The following is a 22,111-nucleotide window of genomic DNA, read 5'->3' as shown; positions in this document are numbered from 1 at the left end:
ATAATGAAAGAAAAAAACACCCTTGTCACATGATGTTGTGTGCTTCCAGATGCTCGATTCCGAGACCTCAAATTCTAAACTTGAGGTCTCAAAATCAAATTCGTGGAAAATAATTTCTTTCTTGACTGTTTCTCACAGTGTTTTATACTATCAACAGCTCTCCATTGCTTGTAAACAAGTAAGTTTTTATGCCAACAACTATTTTGAGTAATTACCAATAGTGTCCACTGCCTTTCATAGACCTTATCGCAAATACCAATGCGCAAGCGCAGACTGTTGAATGACGTGCATTGTGGGATATATATGGATCAAATTTGGATACCAGCTAGACCACAATGCACCTAATTCCAAGCTTTACGCGCGCGCCCCGGTATTTGCGAAAAGGTCTGTCTGTTTGATGCAAGCGATTCAGCAAACACTGTTTGCTCTTGGGCTTCCAGGGGAATTGCCAGGAGAATGTGAATCGTGGACTCGGCACTCCTCCCCTGGTAAATCATCAGCCAAAGTCTGCGCCAACAGAGACTCTTCTTCAACACTGTGATCACTTGTTCTATGCGGCGATCTGGATACACCTTTGTGACCATTAGCCGTCTGCTGCCCTCGCCTGGTAGAATGTGGTGACTCTGAGTGGCTAGTTGTATGAGATGGGCCAGGAGAGGTTTGCTTAGCATCTGAATTTACAAGAGGTGTGTAAATGCTTGATGTCTTGTTCACCGGGCATCCCTCTAAGGCCGTCCCGCTCTGTTGAGGTGGTGAACCACTTGGCGAGGACTGCTTTGGCGAGGTTCTGCCTGATCTCTTGACAATTGTGATATGCTGCAGCTCAACATCTTGATTGGCGACTAACCGGCTGGTGTAAGAGCCCGGGTCAGAAGAGTCATTCTGTGTGCTGGGTGGGTGAATGGTGAAGTTCCAGTCACGTTTCATGGTAAAACCGATCCACATGACCAGCCAAAAGGTCATGTATATGGTGTCAAAGATCATACAACCCAGAAGTCGAGCGTCTTTAGAGATCTGGTACACCCCAAGATATTCAATGGTCAATGGTACCTTACAAGACACAAATACGCACATAACCAGGGCGGCCGCAATGTTAGAGATATACCCATTGCACTTCAGAGGAAAGCTAGTCGGTCGGATCTGTATGCCTGTTTTTGCCGCTTTCTGCTTGTACTCAGCTTCCTTCAATCGACTATAACCATACATGTAGGTAATCACAGCCGACATGAACACTGTTATATTATTAGTAAGGTAGACACCGACTAAGCCTGTCGGAGCTGAGAAGACTGGGTTCATCTTCAACCCATAGGTGTGCCAGCCGTACCAGTGAAGCTTATACAGCAAAGAGAACCCGATGAACCCAAGAGCATATTGGATAGCATTAAGCATCAGTAGACATGCAAAGATAAACGCAAAGCCCTTGTGGCAAAGCCAGAAGACGTCGGCGTAGCGGACACCGTAGAAGAACAACGGGATGATGTAGTTGATGTAGTTGAGTGTCACCATGTACACCTTGAAGGGGTCAATGGTAGGGATGATCTTAGAGGTTTGGTCCGTGTTATGAGGGAAGTAAGACCCTGAACTGTTGTGCATGGAAAGCGCCAGTTGCTCGTATTGTCGCATTGATGTCACGCCAACTAGCACTTCAGATCGCCATATCGCATCTGTCAAATTATAAAAAAAACAAAGTGTATGAGAACAGCTTACATAACATAACATATATATATATATAGGATTTGAGGCATTGCATGGTGAGGTATCAATATATATTTGGTTTGTGGTAACACCATGTGTGTATCTATTTGCCAGGTAGAGTTTGTTCTTAGAGAACTGTCTTGCTTTACTCTACTACCGCGGAGTAGAAAATCGGAGGTTCGGGAGACTTCTCAGTTCTGAAAAGAACTATCCGGCTTTTTTAACTGTTACCCGGGCCAAAATTTGACTCCCATAAATGGCCGACCGTGTTAGTCGAGAAGGTAAAAGGAAAACCATGCAATTTCGAGTGATACTTGTGCAGATCATTTATATTCTACTTTTAAAATATCTTTCAAATCATAGGCATTTTATAACAAACGGTTACAAACGCTTTTCAAAGACCAACTTGACCGGGCAACGTGGCAACGTGTTCCTTAAAATTTGAATCAGGGCAACAGAATATTACTTTTGGTTGTACCTTTCACCAATGTGTGTTAGCACTGTATACTCAGTACTTTCCCGAGTCCTGTGAAAACAAAAATCATAGGATGATATTCCACCCAATAAAATATGCCTGTGATTTTTATTCTTCATAGAACTCGGGAAAGTACTGAGTATACAGTGCTTACACACATCGGTGTAACTGTATGGGGTAAAACCAAAACTAATGATAGGGAGGTTTTGCATGCGAACGGATACGGTTAGTGCGATGGATACGTCATCATTATGACGCCATACCTTACTCGCTATCCGCTATACGTGCAGATGACACTGTTATCCTGCTTGCTACACGTAAGTAGGTTACGAATTGCTAAACGTATGCGTATGCGTATCCGTTCGCGTGCGAAAATGCAAAGATTCAAATGTCACTTTGAACTAACCTGAGGTAAGTAAGCCATACTGTATAGCTCTAGCCTGTAGGAACATCAAAGGTAACAACAGACAGAACGCTGATATGAAGTGAAGCGTAGCTCCAACGGGCCCCAAGTGCTTGGTCACCCTACGAATAGCTTGGAGGTACTTGACGATTCGACGTTGTGTTGACACGCTGAAATTAAACCAGAAGAACCAATAAACATTTCTACAAAGAAAATGCATTTCAGTTTCCATATTCAAAAATATCCCATTGTCTAATTGTTATCAACTTTTGATATGATGAAGGGGGGACACAAATTAAAACTTAATCAGCTCTTATCAGCTCTTACATGTATAGCTCTTGATTGGCATGTGGACATTTTGGAACAAAATGTAAAGTTTCCACAAATGACTAGTACAGTCTTGCCTGGTAGAAAAGCCCAAGAATGTACAAGGTCACGCTCATTGTAAACAAAGTCACATGGTCTATGCCGCACACACAGATCCTTGTCATTTGACTGGTGGAACATGTCACATGTCATCCTTTACTTTGCCATGTACATTACCATGACGATCCAAAAATAAATATAGGCGTCCTTTATGGATAAGTATAGGATGCTTCTCAGCATCTGTCATGGTACCCTGCCGATTTAAATACTATTTTCTTTATCAGTCTTTCAGACTGCAGTGCTGGTATGTAAAATGTAACTCTTCTAATAAAACCTCAGCCGTCGATTCCACCAAACTCTTCCTAACTTAGGATTAATCTTTAGGACTTCGGACGAGTTAAGTTCCGTACCCAAAGACGTTAGGACGCATTGAACCCATCCTAAGTTAGGACAAGTGATCGAATTAATCCTAGCATTTCGTCAAATCGACTGCTGGGGTAGATTTCACAAAGAGTTAGGACTAGTCCTAACTTAGGACTAGTACTATCTTGGGACTAGTCCTAAGAGATATCAAAAAAGTACAGCTAGTCCTAAGTTAGGACTAGTAACTCGTCCTAACTCAAGATAAGACTAGTCCTAACTCTTTGTGAAATCCACCCCTGGTCTACTAAAAAAATAACCTTATTTACCTCTGTGGTAAGTCATCGTTCTGTTTGAGGAGTCCGAGTTTTCCTTGATCATTGGCACGATTACCGACCTTAAAGATCTGCGTTGGAATGAACAGTATGATGAGCAGGAAAGCTGATACCATGAGAAGAATGTAGAGATTCAACTCAGCGTTGGGTCGTCCTGCAAGAATAAAGATGGTAGAAAACGGTTAAACACAAAATCAAATCATAATTGGCCTTAATGGCTGGCGTACAAATTGAAACTTTGATTGGCTATAATATTCCCGCTTTTTTTCTGGATCCTTCCCTTGATCCCTTTCCCCTTTTTTTTGTTTCTCTTTTTTTTTTCTTTTTTAGGGTGAGTTTCACAAAAAGAACACTTATCATTAGAGATAATCCTCATCTTGCAAAGCCTACTATTAGTCATCAAACAATTAACATTGATTTTATATTGAAAAATCCTTGTTCTTCCACTCCACTCATCATCATCAATGTTAATAACATCAGTATATTTCTTCTGGGAAGTGGGAACTTCCCTAAATCTATGAATAAAGATCTGGTAAATCCTCTTGATTGATAAAGTGTCAATATGAGTCTCTCCATTATTTGTTTGTACTTGTTTTGTCCGGTCTGGATCGAAAGCCAAGGCCACCTTCCCTACTCATTATATGTATGTGGCGGGTATAAAACATGCCCCCCTTATCTTTTGGTTCAATAAACTTTAGTCAGTTCCTTTAAAGGACTGTTACAGAATTGGTAAGAATCAAAATCGCGAAGATCACAGATTTACATCAATCTTACACGGTCTAATGACAGTAGAAAACATCCCTCGAAATATTTATGACTAAAATGTTGGTGAGAAATAAATAACATAATTTCATGTCTTTTCACACGAGGTACATTTTAAAAAAATTGTACAACCATGTTAGAATTTAACAAGGGACCCTTGCTAAATTGCTCTCATGTGAAATGGGCTTTGCACTATGGAGGTAGAATCCTACCACCCTGCTTCCATTATGGAGGTCTATTTTTTGTCCTCCATGCTTACATGTAACAGACATAGCAGATGGATCAATCCTGAATCAATAGAAATGTTTGGTACTGTGAATAGCGTTGTGTTTACCCTACTTCAAACTGGCATTTTCTATTGATCTTGTCTAGTTGACAACAACATCGTGCTTCAAATTTGTGGCAAACAAATTTACTTGACAACGATGACGGCGCTGGAAATGTTTTGTCAAAAACAAACTTCATTGAAAATTCATGGATGGAAGCAGTAGACTGGAGCAGGTGTACTCTACACTCTATTCAACCTTACTCTATGATTCAACCATGATACTCTCCCCTCCCCCACTGTGTTTTGCCACCACCAAAAAAGGCACAATAGATTAGTAATTTTTTCTTAATGTAATTCCGTCAGAGTCATCATCTACCATTAATCATGGTTGCATCAATGTGGAAGTTTGGATCTCATGTGTTAACTGTGTTGTGCAAAGTTTCAGGGACGGGATCGGTTTTTAATGGATGTTAAAGGCAGAGGACACTATTGGTAATTGTCAAAGACTAGCCTTCACAGTTGGTGTATCTCAACATATGCATAAAATAACACACCTGTGAAAATTTGAGCTCAATCGATCATTGAACTTGCGAGATAATAATGCAAAAAATAAAACACCCTTGTCACACGAAGTTGTGTGCGTTAAGATGGTCGATTAAGATGGCCGATTTTCGAGACCTCAAGTTCTAAATCTGAGGTCTCGAAATCAAATTCGTGGAAAATCACTTCTTTCTCGAAAACTATGGCACTTCAGAGGGAGCCGTTTCTCATGAAGTTTTATACCATCAATATCTCCCCATTACTCGTCACCAAGAAAGGTTTTAGCTAATAATTATTTTGAGTAGTTACCAACAGTGTCTACTGCCTTTAACCAAAACTTTCTATGCAATACAGCACTACCGGACCACAGGGGTCAAGCCAGTAAGGCCCCCCCAAAATCCCAGTTGATCGTTCCCTTTTTTGAGGCCTACTATTTTTTTTTTTTTAATCCATCCTATCTACAGGACCGGCCTAGGGACTTTTCCAGAATCTAATGTGATGCTCTCAAACACATCTGTAACCGTCTGTTTCATAAAACAAAATTAGTGAATGCCTACCAGCGAATCCTTAAAGTGTTAACCCGGGTCCTAATGCACAAATAAATAAATTAAGTTTGCGGTGGGTTCGAACTGAAAAACTGGTGGCCTGTTTGATTTGAAATACTTAGCGGTCATCTTGGCAAAAAAAATAGTAAATAAATGAAAAAGGCCCTCATCCGCCTCTTATAGGAAAAATCCGGACGGTCAACAGGTTTATCAGTAAATGTATAGGGTAGATTACATAAAGTGCTTACACTGCCAGCAACTGTTTTGTTAGCCAAACCGATTCTGTAATGTTCCTTTAAAAAAGACCCCCCAAAAAGTTAATTTTCTCTTTTATTCAGACAATAATCACCCCCACGTATCCAAATTCCCCTGTGTTGGTCTCATTTCAATTCTGATCACATAACAGACTTTCAAGTCCGCTGTTACAGTCCAGTGAATATTTTGAGATAGACGCCATGAAGTCTAGTGCTTCCCCCCCCCCTCCCCGCAAATTGGAAGCCTTGTTGGAGCTAAACAACTAGTGTGCCATCTGCAGACAATACAGACGCGCAACATCAATGCGAGGACTGTAAATACCATATAATGCATTTTCAGTTGGTTCCTAGATAAACTCCTGTGTGTGCGCTGATGCACAACTATTACTGATTCTAAATGGGTCATCACATTCAGTTTCTAGCTCTATTAGGGAAGAAAAAAATAGTCTTGATGTGCTAAAAAAATCCTATGAAAATACTGCTTACCAGAACAGGGTTACCAGACGTAATACCATGTCACAAGTACAGTTTGTGACTGGTATCCTGCTCATTTCTGCTAAGCAGAAGTTTGTTCAGCATTTTTTCTACTTAAGCAGCTCTATGAAATTGGGGCCTGGTCTTTGACAATTACCACAGGTGTCCAGTGCCTTTACTAATTTCCAACAGCCATATAGACTACCTAGAAGCACGATTGACTAGCCTGCACCAATATTGACTAACGTTTGCATGCCAGGCTAGTGTCTAAACCAATCCCTTTTAAGCAAACTGTTTTGTTAAAGGGAAGGTACACGTTTCGCAATTGTCAAAGACCAGTCTTCTCACTTGGTGTATCTCCACATGCATAAAATAACAACTTGTGAAAATTTGAGCTCAGTTGGTTGTCAAAGTTGCGAGATAATAATGAAAGAAATACACCCTTGTCACACGAAGTTGTGTGCTTTCAGATACTTGATTTCGAGACCTCAAATTCTGAGGTCTCGAAATCAAATTAGTTGAAAATCACTTCTTTCTCAAAAACTGCGTTACTTCAGAGGGAGTTGTGTCTCACAATGTTTTATACTATCAACCTCTCCCATTACTCATGACCATGTAAGGTTTTATGCTAATAATTATTTTGAGTAATTACTAATAGTGTCCACTGCCTGTTTATAAGCAAATTATTTCGTTAAAGAAACCCTCTCACCTTGTGGCCAGTCCAGGTTATCGTAATGTTTATAATGTCTGGTTGCATCCAGGCACAGAAACAGCGTGACCACCACGACAAACACGCAATACCAGATGGACTCCAAAGAGTTGAACTTAATGGTCATCTTGCGAGAACACACCCGCACGGTCGTTGGCGGAGACGCTTTCTCCAGGACGATTCCCGTATAGCTCGACATTGTGGATGACTCTTACATACGTAGATCTCTGTTTCAAAATACAAACATGAAAACTAAACATAAATATTTATCGGCGCTGATTAACATCTTGCTGTGGACATAAACTAATCAAGGCCACACATAAAATAAAATAAACAAATACAAATAACCAAGTAAAAATTCTTGGCCAAATTTGATGACGAACTTTGCCAGAAATGAATTCCTAAATTACTTCCTTATATTTATACATTTATTCAGCCTTTGGATGCAAGATTTCAGAACATATTTTTCCAAACCGCCAAACAGCTTCGAATTAGAAAAAAAGAGAGCTTAAATCCACCCCTGTTCACAAATCATTGCTTCAAATTAGAAGAAAAGAGAGCTTAACTCCAGCCCTGTTCGCAGACCATTGCAACCAATCCAATGAAAAACAAAAAACACCCCAGGTCTACAGAGAGAATGGTCGGTTGCACAGACTCAAATCTATTGTCAGAGTATGAGTTCATATCCCGGTCATGGTGCCTTGATTCTATAGAGCACAGCCGCTGTTCTATGGAGCTAGACACTAGACTCTTACCTCCCGCTTCGCTAAAATAACAATGTGACTGGAATATTTGTCAAAGCTTTTTTACTACTTGAGAAACTCTTTGGAAAAAAAGGGAAAATAAGTTACACAATGTTTGCAAGTGACAGCGAAGTTGGCATAGTTACATTTGACAGAACGAACCAACAAACTACTGGAATTGACTTAGTACAACAAAGCATTTATTAAAGGCAGTGGACACTTTTGGTATAATACTCAAAATAATTATAAGCATAAAACCTTACTTGGTAACGAGTAATGGAGAGAGGTTGTTGGTATAAAACATTGTGAGAAACAGCTCCCTCTGAAGTAATGTAGTTTTCGAGAAAGAAGTAATTTTCCACGAATTTGATTTCGAGACCTCAGATTTAGAATTTGAGGTCTCGAAATCAAGCATCTGAAAGCACACAACTTCGTGTGACAAAGGTGTTTTTTCTTTCGTAATTATCTCGCAACTTCGATGACCAATTGAGCTCAAATTAATGTACTCAGGTTTGTTATTCTATACATCTATTTTGAAATACACCAACTGTGAAGACTAGTCTTTGACAATTACCAATAGAGTCCAGTGTTTTTAACTATTAGTTTAAAAAATGTAGTGGAAAGTCAAACAAATAAATACATGTAAAATGTAGTGCAAAGTCACATAAAATATAGTGATGTCAAATATTGACTAAAACATAGTGAAGTCATATATTTGACTAAAATGTAGTGGAAATCCACAAAACTAAAATGCAGTGGAAATCCACAAAACTAAAATGCAGTGGAAATCCACAAAACTAAAATGCAGTGGAAATCCACAAAACTAAAATGCAGTGGATATCCACATTGTTGTGGAAAAACTGGTAGTTGAAAGTCACATAAACTAAAATGTTGTAGAAAAAAACTGAACTCCCCTAAAAACTAAACTCCTCTGAAACGCACCCAGTAACAAAAATCCAAGAAATACAATAAATTAATATCTGAAAGTGCTCCTTCCAGATATTATCATAATGTTATAAATACTTACAAAAAATGAAATGCTTTCTCTTGAGTTTCTGCAATCCCAACCGCTCTTCAATGCCTTTATCCAGTATCTGACAACAGAATAAAAAAAAACCTCCACTTTTATACTGGCTCGTTGACGCTCTTGACTTTCCCAATGTACATTGTATATTATGCAAACAAAAGCAGTAGAATAAACAGGTATGGACCAGACCTTGCACTTACACACAGCTGCGAATAACACACCATACCACGGCCTTATCTGTTTGCCTGTTTGTAATTTTCCTTACCATTTTTGTATATTTTTCTTTGTGAATATAGATATGAAATGACGTCAGCTGCCCATATTTGTTAATACTAAGGACATACCGGGTTACAGATTACTATCTAATAGAGTTTGAATCATTATAATCATTATCTGAAGGCGAAGTGCACTCCATGGAGGATGGAAAGTCCGATATTCTCATGTAAAATTGACTATGGTATTGCGAAATAGTCGGCCATGTCAGATTGATTCCGCCTGTGCAGTGTGTTGTACGAGACCATATGGCTACATGTAAAAATAATTGCAGCCATTACATACTGTAAACTGCCATAGACTGCGCAGGTCTTGCGCGTATTTGAACTTCCGGGACCATTGTGGTCCCAACCTTATGGAGGTTTACGTTGGGGAGATTTTGTTTCGTCCATTATTTTAGTTTTAACATAATTCATGACCATGAAAATTACATGTACGTTGTTGATAATGTAACAACATGTAAATAAGAAGGAAAAATAACGAAGAAAACCGAGATTTAAACTTGACCTCAGGTCAGTTTCCTTGATAAAAAAATTAAGAATTTGTGCCCATCTCCAATCACGAAACTTACGCAGACGCTTGTTTGGTCGCGCAGGGTAAAAATCCTTTCATTGGCCGTTTAGGTGTCGGCTTCCTCTTTAGACTGCGCCGCGCATAAATCTTACGCTCTCGCGACCAACATGCGTCCGCGTACAAACCAGCTAACAGAAGTTTCACATCAGGCATAAAAAACAAAGTGGGCGTGACACGCGAGTTTGCAACTGTGTTTATAAGACAGTTTCTTCATTCCTATTGGTCGAGAGCAACGGCCGCGACAGTTGTGTCACATCATGTGATACGCTTGACACGCATAGCACAGCATTCCCTTTTTAGGAGTTGCAGCGGAGGGCCAATACCATTTAAGCATTTATTTTACTTTTTGACCAAAAGTGTTGATGTTTTTTGACCGAAAATGTATTTATGAATGGGAATCAAAGTGTGTTGAATCGGTTTTCAACCAGTGGTTTAATTCCGCCGAGGCCTGGTTCTTGATAATTTACTTCGACCTCGTCACCACACATTGATTCCCTTATTATCTAATGTTATGTTGGCATGAATCTACTGACACTGAAATTTAGGCCTTGAATCTCTTTTGTGGGAGTGGATAAAATGGTCTCAAAATTTTGAACAGTGTTCATCTTCTACTAAACATTTGTTAAGAAAACAGTGAAATGCGGTCATGGTATTTGATTTGAAACGTTGAATCCATTGATGTTTAGCGAAGCAACAGCATAAAACAAACCGAAGCCAGCATTCTCGAAATTAACACCAAACATCAGAAATCTGAGAAACAATTAAAGCATGAATTTCCGGCCTTATGTAAATTATTCCTAATAAAATTGGCCGTGATTGTACATTATGGTAATGATTGATTACACAGAAATGACTGACCGGTTTCCTCAGGAAACTACATGTACAATGTACATCTGTTTGATAAATAGCTTTTAAAGTATATGAGCAAATATTCCACCAGCTGTTATAAAAACATTTAGATCTGTGGTGAGCTTTTTTCTAGGGTTATGATGGAATGAATCTACCACTGAAATTGAGCCCTTGAACTATTGGCCCCAAGGTCAAATCCATTGTTGTGACGCTCTCATTTTCCCAACAGATAGAGTCCTTGGAAAAGTGGGAGAAAAGAAGTGTTTAATAATGCAAAAAAAAACACAAGTCTCTGTCCTCACTTTCAAATGTCTTTCTGTTTGGTAATTCCTCAGAGCTTTAATAATCAAAAATCTAGAATCAACATAAAATTTCTGTATGAAATGAATTGATAAACCATGGTTAGGCCATTTTTCGAGAGTCAAATTCTCTACCCTTCCAAATTCAAGCAAAACACTGTAGGACATTTTGGAGACAAAGAGAGCAAAAAAACACATTTTACCAGGCCCCAATTTAAAAAAAATTGTTACTTTAAAATCAAAAATTCATGCCCAGCAAATTTAATTCATGCTCAGCAAATTTCTTTGCTAAGCAAGAAATGAGTTGGGCACCAGTCACAACAATGGCAACTGTATGGTGTTTTGGCTGGTATCCTATTTTTCTTAAAAGCAATGTTTTACCATGCTGAGCAAGTTTTGGCCCTGGCATGAGTAAATTGGAGCTAATGCTTTTCATCAGGTGTAAAATTTCAGACAAAATGCTCTGACCACCTCCACAAGCCTGTGTGCTTCGTTTTAGAAAGGGCAAGGGCACCAAGGCATTTTCTCCTTGCTTAAAGGACACCCCATGAAGAAATTGAAAATTTCTACTGAGCATTTCCAGGGCAACAAGGCAATGACCAGGGGCATGGAGGCAACTGCCTCTGATGCCTCCAGGAAAGACAAGGCCTGGAGTGCTGCATTCTTGTCAGTTTGCAAGCTGCATAATTGTTTGCTTCAATCATCAATATGAATGTGTTACCACCTTGCACAGTTTATTAATAGCAAGGGGTTTTACACAGGCCATGCACAGGCTGCTTTCAGTGAGACAGACATCAAGCAAACTTATGAAGCCACTAGCCACACCAGATGTGTGTTTAGAAATTACCAGAAATTATCGGAGCAGAAGAATTAGGGTGCCAAAAGTGTGTTGACTCTAGCTGTTGGCCTTTCCCCTTGTGTTCTCTACTAGTACTGGTACATTGTACATACAGTACATATACATGGTACTGTAAATCATGAGTGAAGGATGCTGCCACTAAAGATCTATTAACCCAATTCACCTGACGCCAATTCTTTACAATAATCTTGGTTGCGCCATTTTTTGCAATGGCCGAGGCTCTGTGCGTTTTGCTGATGGTGCCCTTCCTAATACAAATTTACATTTTCCCCATAGAAGATCCCCTTACCGCAGGAAAAATGTAATCCCACTTCAAGAGCAAAGTTCGAGGCCCGGTGATATAATTTAATAATGTATGACACTAAAAATTTATGGCTGAAGGTAAATTATTCAAAGCAGACCTTGAACGTTGCCTTTAAAGGGGCACAGCAGTTTTTCACAGGTAAGGGCCACTTCTAGGAGGAAAATTTAAATTTGTATCTTTGCAAAGGGGCAACGTGGAAAAAGCAAAGGGCACCACGGCAATTGTTGTGGGTTCTGTGTGTTATTTCGAGGCCTATAAAAGTATGTGTTGTCAACATTCGGCAAACAGTGCACTGTAAACGTAATGAAGAGATGTTTACAAAAAGTATGTTTAATACATATGTACAATGTAGTAGAAGAGTAGATTCTAGAAAGTAGGTCCACTTATTTAACAGCGTTCATGATAATAAAGTCTTAATTTGGTCAATAACAAGCAATCTTGTTCTAACATCATCCTTTGTCCTTAGACGGAATAGTAGAAACAGCTTTGATGAAGTGGTGCCAGGTTGCTTTGTCCCTCATGAGTTGTTGCGTCTCGTTTGGACTGAGATTTGTGTCTCGGGTGATGGTGACAGAGTAGCTCATTTTCCTCCTGCCGCAATTTGGATGTCCGCCAGGAGGATTCCAGAAGACCAGATGCGATATAGGTTGATCCACTGTTCGCAAACAGTGGCCAGCAAACTGGAGGCGTCTCTGCATTATGGTTTCGGAAAGTGGTGGTAGATTGCCATAAACCTCCCTGTTTGTAGTATGGTCCCGCCAGTGGATGTTGAGAACTCTACGCAGCAGTTGAGTGTAGCAACCGTTGATGCGATCATTCATTTTTTGTGTTGTTGTGTTGTTGTCCATGTTTCGGCTCCATACAGCAAGATGCTTTCAACACAGGCCCTGAAGAACTTGATGTTGATAGCTCTGTCGAGACCAGACTTCCAGATCTTATCTAATTTGTTACATGCTGACCATGTTTGCGCTTTCCTGCATTTGAAATCTTGGAATGAGTCAGGTAGTGATGAGCCGAGGTATTTGAGATCTGAAACAGTTTTAAGTTTCGTACCATCAAGAGTCTGTTTACTGGATGTTGGAGGAATGTTCATGAGGAGAGTCTTCGTTTGTCCTGTGTTTAGATGAAGACCGACACAATTGGAAGCCTCTTGTTCTAACAAGAGTCTCTAACAAGAGTCCACAATCCATTGAATTTTGTAGTATTAGTGAATACAATGAATGTGACTGACAAATAATGAGGCGATCAACCCATAAGGCTATGAGTTTCGTAGACAATAATACATGACATAAAGTATTATTCATAAATGACCTTTGAAAATAGAATAGTTTTATTGTTTATTCTTGTTACCTGCAACTTGGGCCAGGCTTCCTTGAATGTATGACTAAAAATAATTAGAATGTTAAAGGCAGTGGACACTATTGGTAATTGTCAAAATCCAGTCTTTACACTTGGTGTATCTCAACATATGCATAAAATAACAAACCTGTGAAAATTTGAGCTTGATTGGTCGTCGGAGTTGTGAGACAACTATGAAAGAAAAAAACACTCTTGTCACACGCAGTTGTGTACTTTCAGTTGATTGATTTCAAGACCACTAATTATAAACTTCGAAATCAAATTCGTGGAAAATTACTTCTTTCTCGAAAACTACGTCACTTCAGAGGGAGCCGTTTCTCACAATGTTTTATACCGTCAACCTCTCCCCGTTACTCGTTACCAAGTGAGGTTTTATGCTGATACTTATTTTGAGTAATTACCAATAGTGTCCACTGCCTTTAATGGACTGCTAATGTACTTATAATAATGTGTACACAGAGACTACAATAAAATGTTTCTCCTGGCATGATTTGTAATAGACTGTACGAGTCTGGAAGCCATTTAAACAACCATGTCCAGTTTTAAATGTGGTGGCCTATAACACACGAGGTGTGTAAAAATGTACATCAATAAAGACCCGATAAAGGAGATTATTCCCATTGTCATAAATTTTTAAGTATGAAAACTAACAATTACTCAAAAGAATGGAAATGTATGTCATCAGACTAAACACAGTCAAAATTTGTCACAATGTAGGTAATTTGCTTTTGTTTAAAGACAGTGGACACTATTGGTGTTTGTCAAAGAGTAGTCTTCTCACTCGGTGTATCTCAACATATGCATAACATAACAAACCTGTGAAAATTTGAGCACAATTGGTCATCGAAGTTGCGAGATAATTAATGAAAGAAAAAACACCCTGGTCACACGCAGTTGTGTGCTTTCAGATGCTTGATTTCGAGACCTCAAATTCTAAACTTGAGGTCTTGAAATCAAATTTGTGTAAAATTACTTCTTTCTCGAAAACTACGTTACTTCAGAGGGAGCCGTTTCGCACACTGTTTTATACTATCAACCTCTCCCCGTTACTTGTTACCAAGTAAGGTTTTATGCTAATACTTATTTTGAGTAATTACCAATAGTGTCCACTGTCTCTAATGGACTGCTAATGGACTTATAATAATGTGTACACAGACTACAATAAAATGTTTCTCCTGGCATGATTTGTAATAGACTGTACGAGTCTGGCAGGCTTTTGAACAACTATGACCAGTTTTAAATGTGGTGGCCTATAACACATGAGGTGTGTAAGGTACATCACTTAAAGACCCGATAGAGAAGATTAATCTCGTTGTCATAAACTTGAAGTATTCTTAAAATTAATATATTTACTCAATAGAATTGAAAGGTATGTCATCAGACTAAACACAGTCAAAATTTAACACAATGTAGGTAATTTGCTTTTGTTTAAGATATTACTGATCTTGTAAGGAGGCCTGTTATTTATTTACATACTGCAAATAAAAAACACAAGACATAAAGAAGACAGCCAGAATTGTCTGGCCATATCATAACAGTACTGGCCCGACACAAAAAGTAATGGCCTCCAGCCTATAGTCCATGTAAAATCCAGGGCAAAAAAAGCTTTTGCTTCTTCTTTTTCCTACATATGTTAACGTAAAACGTTTTTCTATTCATTGTTCATTAACTGGATTAAGTTTTCCTTAGTACAAGTTAATGTTTTCTGAACAATATTATTACACTGTATTGATTGATGTTGACATGAAATAAATGTATCTGGGGGAAAAAAGGAGAAAGAAAAAAAAACCTTTTAAGCCTGATACTTCACAGAGGCAACGAAGGCGATTGCCTCCATGTCCCCTGGTCATTGCCTTGGTGCCCTTGAAATGCTCCAGTAAAAATTTGCAATTTCATCATAGGGTGCCCTTTACCACGAAGAAAATGCCTTGGTGCCCTTGCCCTTTCAAATTGTGAGTCTGCACCAACATAGTACATCCCATTCTCTGTAAACTTTGTTTGTACTAAACATGTGATGCCCTTGATGTCACCTTGGTGGAATGATGGCCACACGTCAGATAAATATCTGAAAATTGCATCACTGGATTTCCTTTGCACTCATAATGTACAAGGAAACTTGGATTTAAAGTGAGTTATCTATCTAGCCCTGCCCTTCACCTCAGCGGATCCTGGTTACACATCAGTCCCTACTTATTTTTTGTTGCCTTTCCGTTCCCTAGCTTTAAATCTATTCTGCAGGGGTGAGATTCGCTGAATTCAACAATTCAAACAAAAAAGGAAATGTGAATCCAGAAAGATCTGGAGGATCCCGGAAATCCAGGAGGGTTGGAGTCAATGGACCCATTCCCAATGCGAACAAGCATTCAAGAAAGTTGCTATTGACCTCTTAATACACTCGCGTCACACGCAGTGACTGTGCCACGCTCACCATGTTGGTGGCCACATAGGTTTCTGTGTAAACGCCGCATCACCTAAAATGCACTAAATAACACACAATCTTACAGTCTCATTGCCCACCAGTATGGCGCATCCAAGATTATTCTGATGATGACGTCAGGTAAATTGGGTCAATACTATGTTTATAATTCAAAGTCTAATAGACCGATCCATTAAGCTCCGCCCCATTGGGTATTGACTAATCACAACGCAATGAAGGTCTGACAAATAAGGTCAGACATGCATATGTGCGTATTGCTATCGCGCGGCAGAGTTGTGCAGAAAGGCATTGGAGAGGCTCACGTGTTTTCCCTCACACGTGCATTGTGGGCGGAGCCTAATGGATCGGTTTATTGTCTATTTGAGTGTATCAGACAAACTTTCCCAAAACCTAATAGCTGTCATCATAAATCATTGTGTCCACTATATCTCAAAATGGCTACTATGAAAAATCATTTGACCATTTATTGTTTGATAATCAGAGTGACCTTATTCCAGGGCATTTTCTGGTAGGCAAGATACTGCACTGTCATTGATCAAACCATAGATCAAGGTCACATTGTGTATGTAGGTCAAGCCTTAGGAAATAACAGCGGAGCAAGTTTTGAGATGTGCCCTTTTCTTTTTGTATCAAAAGTTTACAAAAATAGTACTGATTGAAGTGCAGTTTCAATTATATGTAGGATATAATATTTTCTTCCAATGAACCGTGTACATCGTGTGTACAGGAAGTGCAGGCTCTGTGGCTCTTTTGTAAACATCAGATGACACAGTCCAAACAATGGAGTCAGAATCATGAGTTCAACAGTACATACCAAATAAAGACAATGGAATATTGCATTGTGTATTGCTAAAAGCATGTCACATTGATGAGCAAGAAAGAAATGTGTTTATTTTGGACTATCATATACATGTAGTACGTCCAGAAACCGTTTAAAGGGAAGGTACACTGGTTTGGTAACTGACAAAGACCAGTGTTCTCACCGGGTCGATCCCAACATAACCATAAAATAACAAGCCTGTGAAAATTTGGGCTCAATTGGTCATCGAAGTTGCGAGAAAATGATTAAAGAAAAAACACCATTGTTGGACGAATTTGTGTGCTTTCAGATAGAATAAAAAACTTCTAGCTAGAAGTCTTTTATCATTTTAGTGAGAAATTGTACCTCTTTCTCAAAAACTATGTTACTTCAGAGGGAGTCGTTTCCCACAATGTTTTATACTATCAACAGCTCTCCAATGCTCATTACTAAGTCAGTTTTTAAGTTAACATTTGTTTTGAGTAATTACCAAACATGTACCTTCCCTTTAAAGTATAAATTCATAAGATTGGACAGGTGGTGTTTGAGATAACGTAAGGGCCAGAATTACTTTTATTAATGTTTGGTACACTGACTTGCTTAATTCACAAGTTTTACTCATCAGACAATGTACAGAAAGTTTGCTATCAAATGATTTTGAAAAAAAAAAAAAAAAAAAAAATTCCAACATTGTGTAGGACTATTATTTAGTATTACTAATATTAGCACATTTTACACCTTAGTTACAAAACCGAAACAATCAATATTCAGGATAAAAACCTGGATAAATTTTCCAATACGGTAATTCACCTGATCTCAATTCCGTGGCAGAATATAAATATTCACCATTAATATGTCATTATCATGAAACAAGGCGGCATACTTTTTAAACGCACCTAGTTTGCATCGACTTTCTGGTCGAATCACAGTATCTTGACAGTTGACTGATGTGATAGCGTCAACATGTATATAGTGAGTCATGCATCCTGCGTCTTACACGCAAATGTACGCGCACGCACATCATCAGACCTTTTCCAGACTTACTTAATAATAATAATAATAATAACCGTATATATAACACGCCTTTTGCCAAAGGATACAAAGCGCCAGGTATTATTACTGCTTACCAGGCTCTTTATTTTGTTCTGAATCCGGAATCCCTTAATCCTCTATTCTTAATTTTAATTTTTTTTTAGTTACTCAGCATTGTGTAGTATGTAGTACCTTTTCTCCGACTGGGAAAAGATTCCGTATCCTGCCACCACTTTTTCATTTGTCATGAAATAAAATAGTATGTAATTTAGTAATAATAATATTCATAAAATAAATAAAAATAATTTACTCCCATCCCTGGACCCACAAACATTATGAGGTGTTCTTTTTGTAAAATTGAGTGAAAAAGTGGTGGCAGGATACGGAAAGTTTTCTGATTATTTGCCAACATCGAACTCCTCACTTACCAAAAAATGTTTCTTCTCAACTTCAGTCCACGTTGTGTGGTTTGCTTGGGGCGGACTAATTTAGAAACGTGTAGGACTACTACTACTAGGACTAGGTAGGTAGGAGGAGTACAATTGTCACTTTGAATGTGAATCACATTCATGTACTCCTCCTACTTATTAGACGAGAGGGTTTGTCGCTTCTTGTGTAGCAAGACCATTCATCAGTTACTCACTGAGATTCAGATAACAATGGCGGCCGTTTCCATGGACGACATGTCAATTAATTAGGACAAATATGTCGGCGGAAGGCCGACGAACGAAGGTGTTTATACGACGTCGAATAACCCGATTTTGTGAGTTAAGCTAGCTCACGCTCACACTCACAAGTAACAGTCTGACAGTTCACTGTTCAGTTGGTCATTAAGCACACCGCTGCTTTCAAAATAAATTAAAGGTAGTTTATTAGAACACAACTGAATAAGAAAACAGAACTTACCACCGTGTATGACCATGGAGCTGGTATGACTAACGTCGCAACCCTCAATGAATGGCGAATCCCCCACAAATATATCAACCCACGCAGTACAACCGCAGGAAATGTTTTATTTGTAAAGAATTGCCAGATTGTTCGGAAACGTTGCCGGCCAACTCGCCCGCTGTATATAAATCGATATCTCAACACGCCCTCATGTGGCAATCCGGTGAGAGCGGACGCGTGCGTGTGGTGGGCGGGGTGCAGCAATGGGGTTGGGGGCTCTATCCGCCGGAGATTCTGTGTGACCCCCCCCCCCCCCCCCCCCATTATGTGGGACACTAATATAGGCTGGAGGAGGATTAAAGAAGTCTGTGCATAGGTCACCGTATGAGGGGGGTGTGGGTGATCTCCGGGGGGGGGGGGGGGGTATGGGCAGAAAAGAGAGCCGTACGGCTCTGGCCAGATGGAACTTCAGCCGAACGGCCGTCTAGCGACCGAAAAGCCTCGGCAACCGATTATGGACAAGACAGCATTAAAGAATCAAGACTTTTCGTCGACCATTTCACCAAGCAAGAGTTGAGACTACATTATTTTGTCTTGAGGGGCTCGGCCTACTAACCATAGAGAAAGGACTTTCTCTATGGCCTAACTAAGGACTAGCCTTAAGATTGTAGTATAGCCTAAGACTAGTTAGTCCCAACTCTTTGTGAAATCGACCAACGAAGCGTCTTGGTTCCAGTGGGCTCGTGGTTCAAAGACGCAGTGTTTTGGTTCCACTGCAGATGCTCCTAGATCCTCCTGTCTTCCCAATACTCTAATGGTTTCAGTATGGTGGCCACTAGTCAAGATCTACCTCCATGGTTCCAGCAAGGGTTCTATCCATGGCTCTTTATCACCACTGCAACAATAATTGCCCACCACATTGCGACATGACAGAGGGCCCTCGTCCAACGAACCGGTATATCACAGATTTCGAATCTTGCAGACCGTTTCGGTACGGGTTCGGCACACAAGAGTCCCTCATCAACAACCTCACTCAATCTAATTAAAGGCACTAACATACACGTTTGGTCATCGTCAAAGACCAGTGTTCTCACTTGGTGTATCCCGTCAAATTTGGGCTCAATTTGTCATCAAAGTTGCGAGAAAATGATGAATCGGGAAAAAAACGCCCTTGTTTGACGAATTTGTGTGCTTTCAGATAGGAATGACTTCTAGCTAGAAGTCTTTTATTATTTTAGTGAGAAATTACCTCTTTCTCCAAAACTACGTTACTTCAGAGGGAGTCGTTTCCCACAATGTTTTATACTATCAACAGCTCTCCAGTGCTCATTAAGTTTTTAAGTTAATATTTGTTTTGAGTAATTACCAAACGTGTACCTTCCCTTTAAACCTCCTCACTCTACCTTTATCATTAAAACTCCATAGATCGGTGGACCTCAGTGCATTGACGACATCGTACGGTACCGCCATCTTATTCCCATGTTTTCATTTACTAGTGCAATGATGTCTTGCAGTAGTAAAGGAGAGACCTAGCTGAATTCAATGAGTGCCGAAGTCTGTTACTCAGTTCTTGCTGAAAGCGTGTTGACATGATACGAAGTAGATCACCATAAAAACGGTGACGAAACAATGGAAAAATAATGTTTATCATACGCGCGTCGCACATGGCGGACCAATGGGGGAAACCAATGATGAACTTTGGGTGGGAAACGCACAATATTTTGTAAGTGCACAGATACAGAACCGGCCAATGAACAATTTTCTTTTTGATCTCAATGCCCCTGTACATACGGTCACAAGACAAACAATTAATGCATGCACATTTATTTTTTCCATATTAGTTTTCTCAATATTTTTTATTGGGTGGGGGGTAATGAGTTCCAGCTAAATCATGTGGGTTTTCCATCTAGCCGGTTGTTCAATAGCTTCATACTAGAATGTAACGAGACGTAAGTGTAGTCCAATATTGTCCCATATAGTATAGAGCCACACATCCAATATTTTTGATAATGACCGAGACACAGTTTTGCTACTTTCCCTCGATAAACCTTACCACTTGCCGACCTTTACACAAGATGTTTCATGTTTTTCGTATCACCTCCAGGGTGGTATAAAGTCAACTACGTAATCGAGGCCATTGTAAAACTCTACAGGTCTATGGGAAAATGCCGTAAACTAAACATGTACTATCGTCACTCATTGTGGCTATGTTTACGGCTTTTTCTACACCCCACTAAAACAACCCTCTTCAGTGTCCCATGGTGTCCCCATGACCAGGTCAACTGGAAACACTAGAATTTGAATTGAGCGTACAACTCGTTCATGTTTAGGGGTCTCAATTCTCTTTACCAAACAACAACAAAACCAAGTATTGTAAACAGTACATTATATGCAATAACAGCGCCGTGTCCTGTAGCTTCGGGCGGGCCCCAATACCTGGCGATGTTGACATGTTTACAGTTGGCTGGCACAGGGTGGAATCGATACCGAGGAGTTTGTGGGTGGGTCCTGGGCTCAATGGGTTGGATGGGGAGACATGTTTACGGGTAGCTGTCGTGGTTTGTTGTGTCCGCGACAATGAAAGGAACTACACTTGGCCCTGGAGTCATCTTTCGGAAATTCCATCCGGCGAGAAGTTTCTCTTTATACAGAGGAGGGAAACTCAATCTCGAACTTCGAAACTTTTCTTCTTCATTTTGTGTGGAAACGAAATGAGGGGAAGGTTGCGGTTTCAGTTAACTGGGATTGAAGTTACACACATCAGTGAACGGTTGTCTCGCGCAATATTTTTCAGCATTTGAGGACACAGTTTGGTGATTGTCAAAGACTGGGGTGGATTTCACAAAGGTAGTCCTAACTTAGGACTAGTCCTAGGCAATGCTAAGAGATAGTACCAGTCCTAAGTTAGGATGAGTTACTGGCCCTAACTTAGGACCAGTCCTATCTCTTAGCATTGCCTGGGACTAGTCCTAAGTTAGGACTACCTTTGTGAAATCCACCCCTGGGCCCAATTTTACCGCCGATTTCTGCGCTAACGATCACGACTCCCCGCTCACATGCAAGCGCCGAATTTCTGCGCCAGCCTTGTAAGCGTAGAATGCCTAGTAACGCGGAGTATGCACGCGCAGAAGCAAAAACTCACCACTAACCCGTGAAATATGCTTACCGTAAGCACAGAATACCTTGCTTCCGTAAGCGCTGATTCTGTGCTTACGGTAAGCAGAGCCATGATACTTGGTGTATCCCAATATTATGCATAAAGTACCAAACATCTTTCAAGTTCGGGCTCATCTTGGTTGATGACGACTTCTTGAAAGAAAGATGTCTTCTCCCCAAGATAGTGTATCAAATTGATTCTCGATATTTGTCAGAATGTTACAATCCCATGTATTTCGGGAAGTCGTTCAGTAAGTAAGAATTGCGGTGGCACCGTGTAAACATCTCTTTAGAAGGAGGCCTTATGTTTTTTAGTTTTTGTTTGTT

The 22,111-nt window shown here is 39.8% G+C and overlaps 1 protein-coding gene across 1 annotated transcript; it reads right to left on the bottom strand.

Moving 5' to 3' along the window:
- Nucleotides 1-317: 317 nt before the first annotated feature.
- LOC117295126 (protein tincar-like) lies at nucleotides 318-18,790 on the bottom strand. The gene is made up of 6 exons (XM_033777691.1): nucleotides 18,647-18,790; nucleotides 8,957-9,023; nucleotides 7,187-7,413; nucleotides 3,629-3,788; nucleotides 2,577-2,743; nucleotides 318-1,664 (listed from the first exon to the last, which is right to left on the bottom strand). Exons 3-6 carry the CDS (start codon nucleotides 7,383-7,385, stop codon nucleotides 409-411), a joined length of 1,782 nt encoding a protein of 593 aa, XP_033633582.1. The 5' UTR covers nucleotides 7,386-7,413; nucleotides 8,957-9,023; nucleotides 18,647-18,790; the 3' UTR covers nucleotides 318-408.
- Between the last annotated feature and the right edge of the window lie 3,321 nt (nucleotides 18,791-22,111).

This window comes from Asterias rubens, chromosome 9 (assembly GCF_902459465.1).
Source record: "Asterias rubens chromosome 9, eAstRub1.3, whole genome shotgun sequence".
NCBI classification, from domain to species: Eukaryota; Metazoa; Echinodermata; class Asteroidea; order Forcipulatida; family Asteriidae; genus Asterias; species Asterias rubens.
This window is presented reverse-complemented; position numbering and strand designations above follow the sequence as displayed.

Bases quoted from the DNA above. Each gene is read 5' to 3' on its own strand.
- LOC117295126 (XM_033777691.1), bottom strand. From the start codon at position 7,385: ATGTCGAGCTATACGGGAATCGTCCTGGAGAAAGCGTCTCCGCCAACG. The intron at 3,789-7,186 runs GTGAGAGGGTTT...TTATTCTTGCAG, and splicing joins TAACCTGGACTGGCCACAAG to GACGACCCAACGCTGAGTTG. The intron at 2,744-3,628 runs GTAAATAAGGTT...GTTTAATTTCAG, and splicing joins AACGATGACTTACCACAGAG to CGTGTCAACACAACGTCGAA.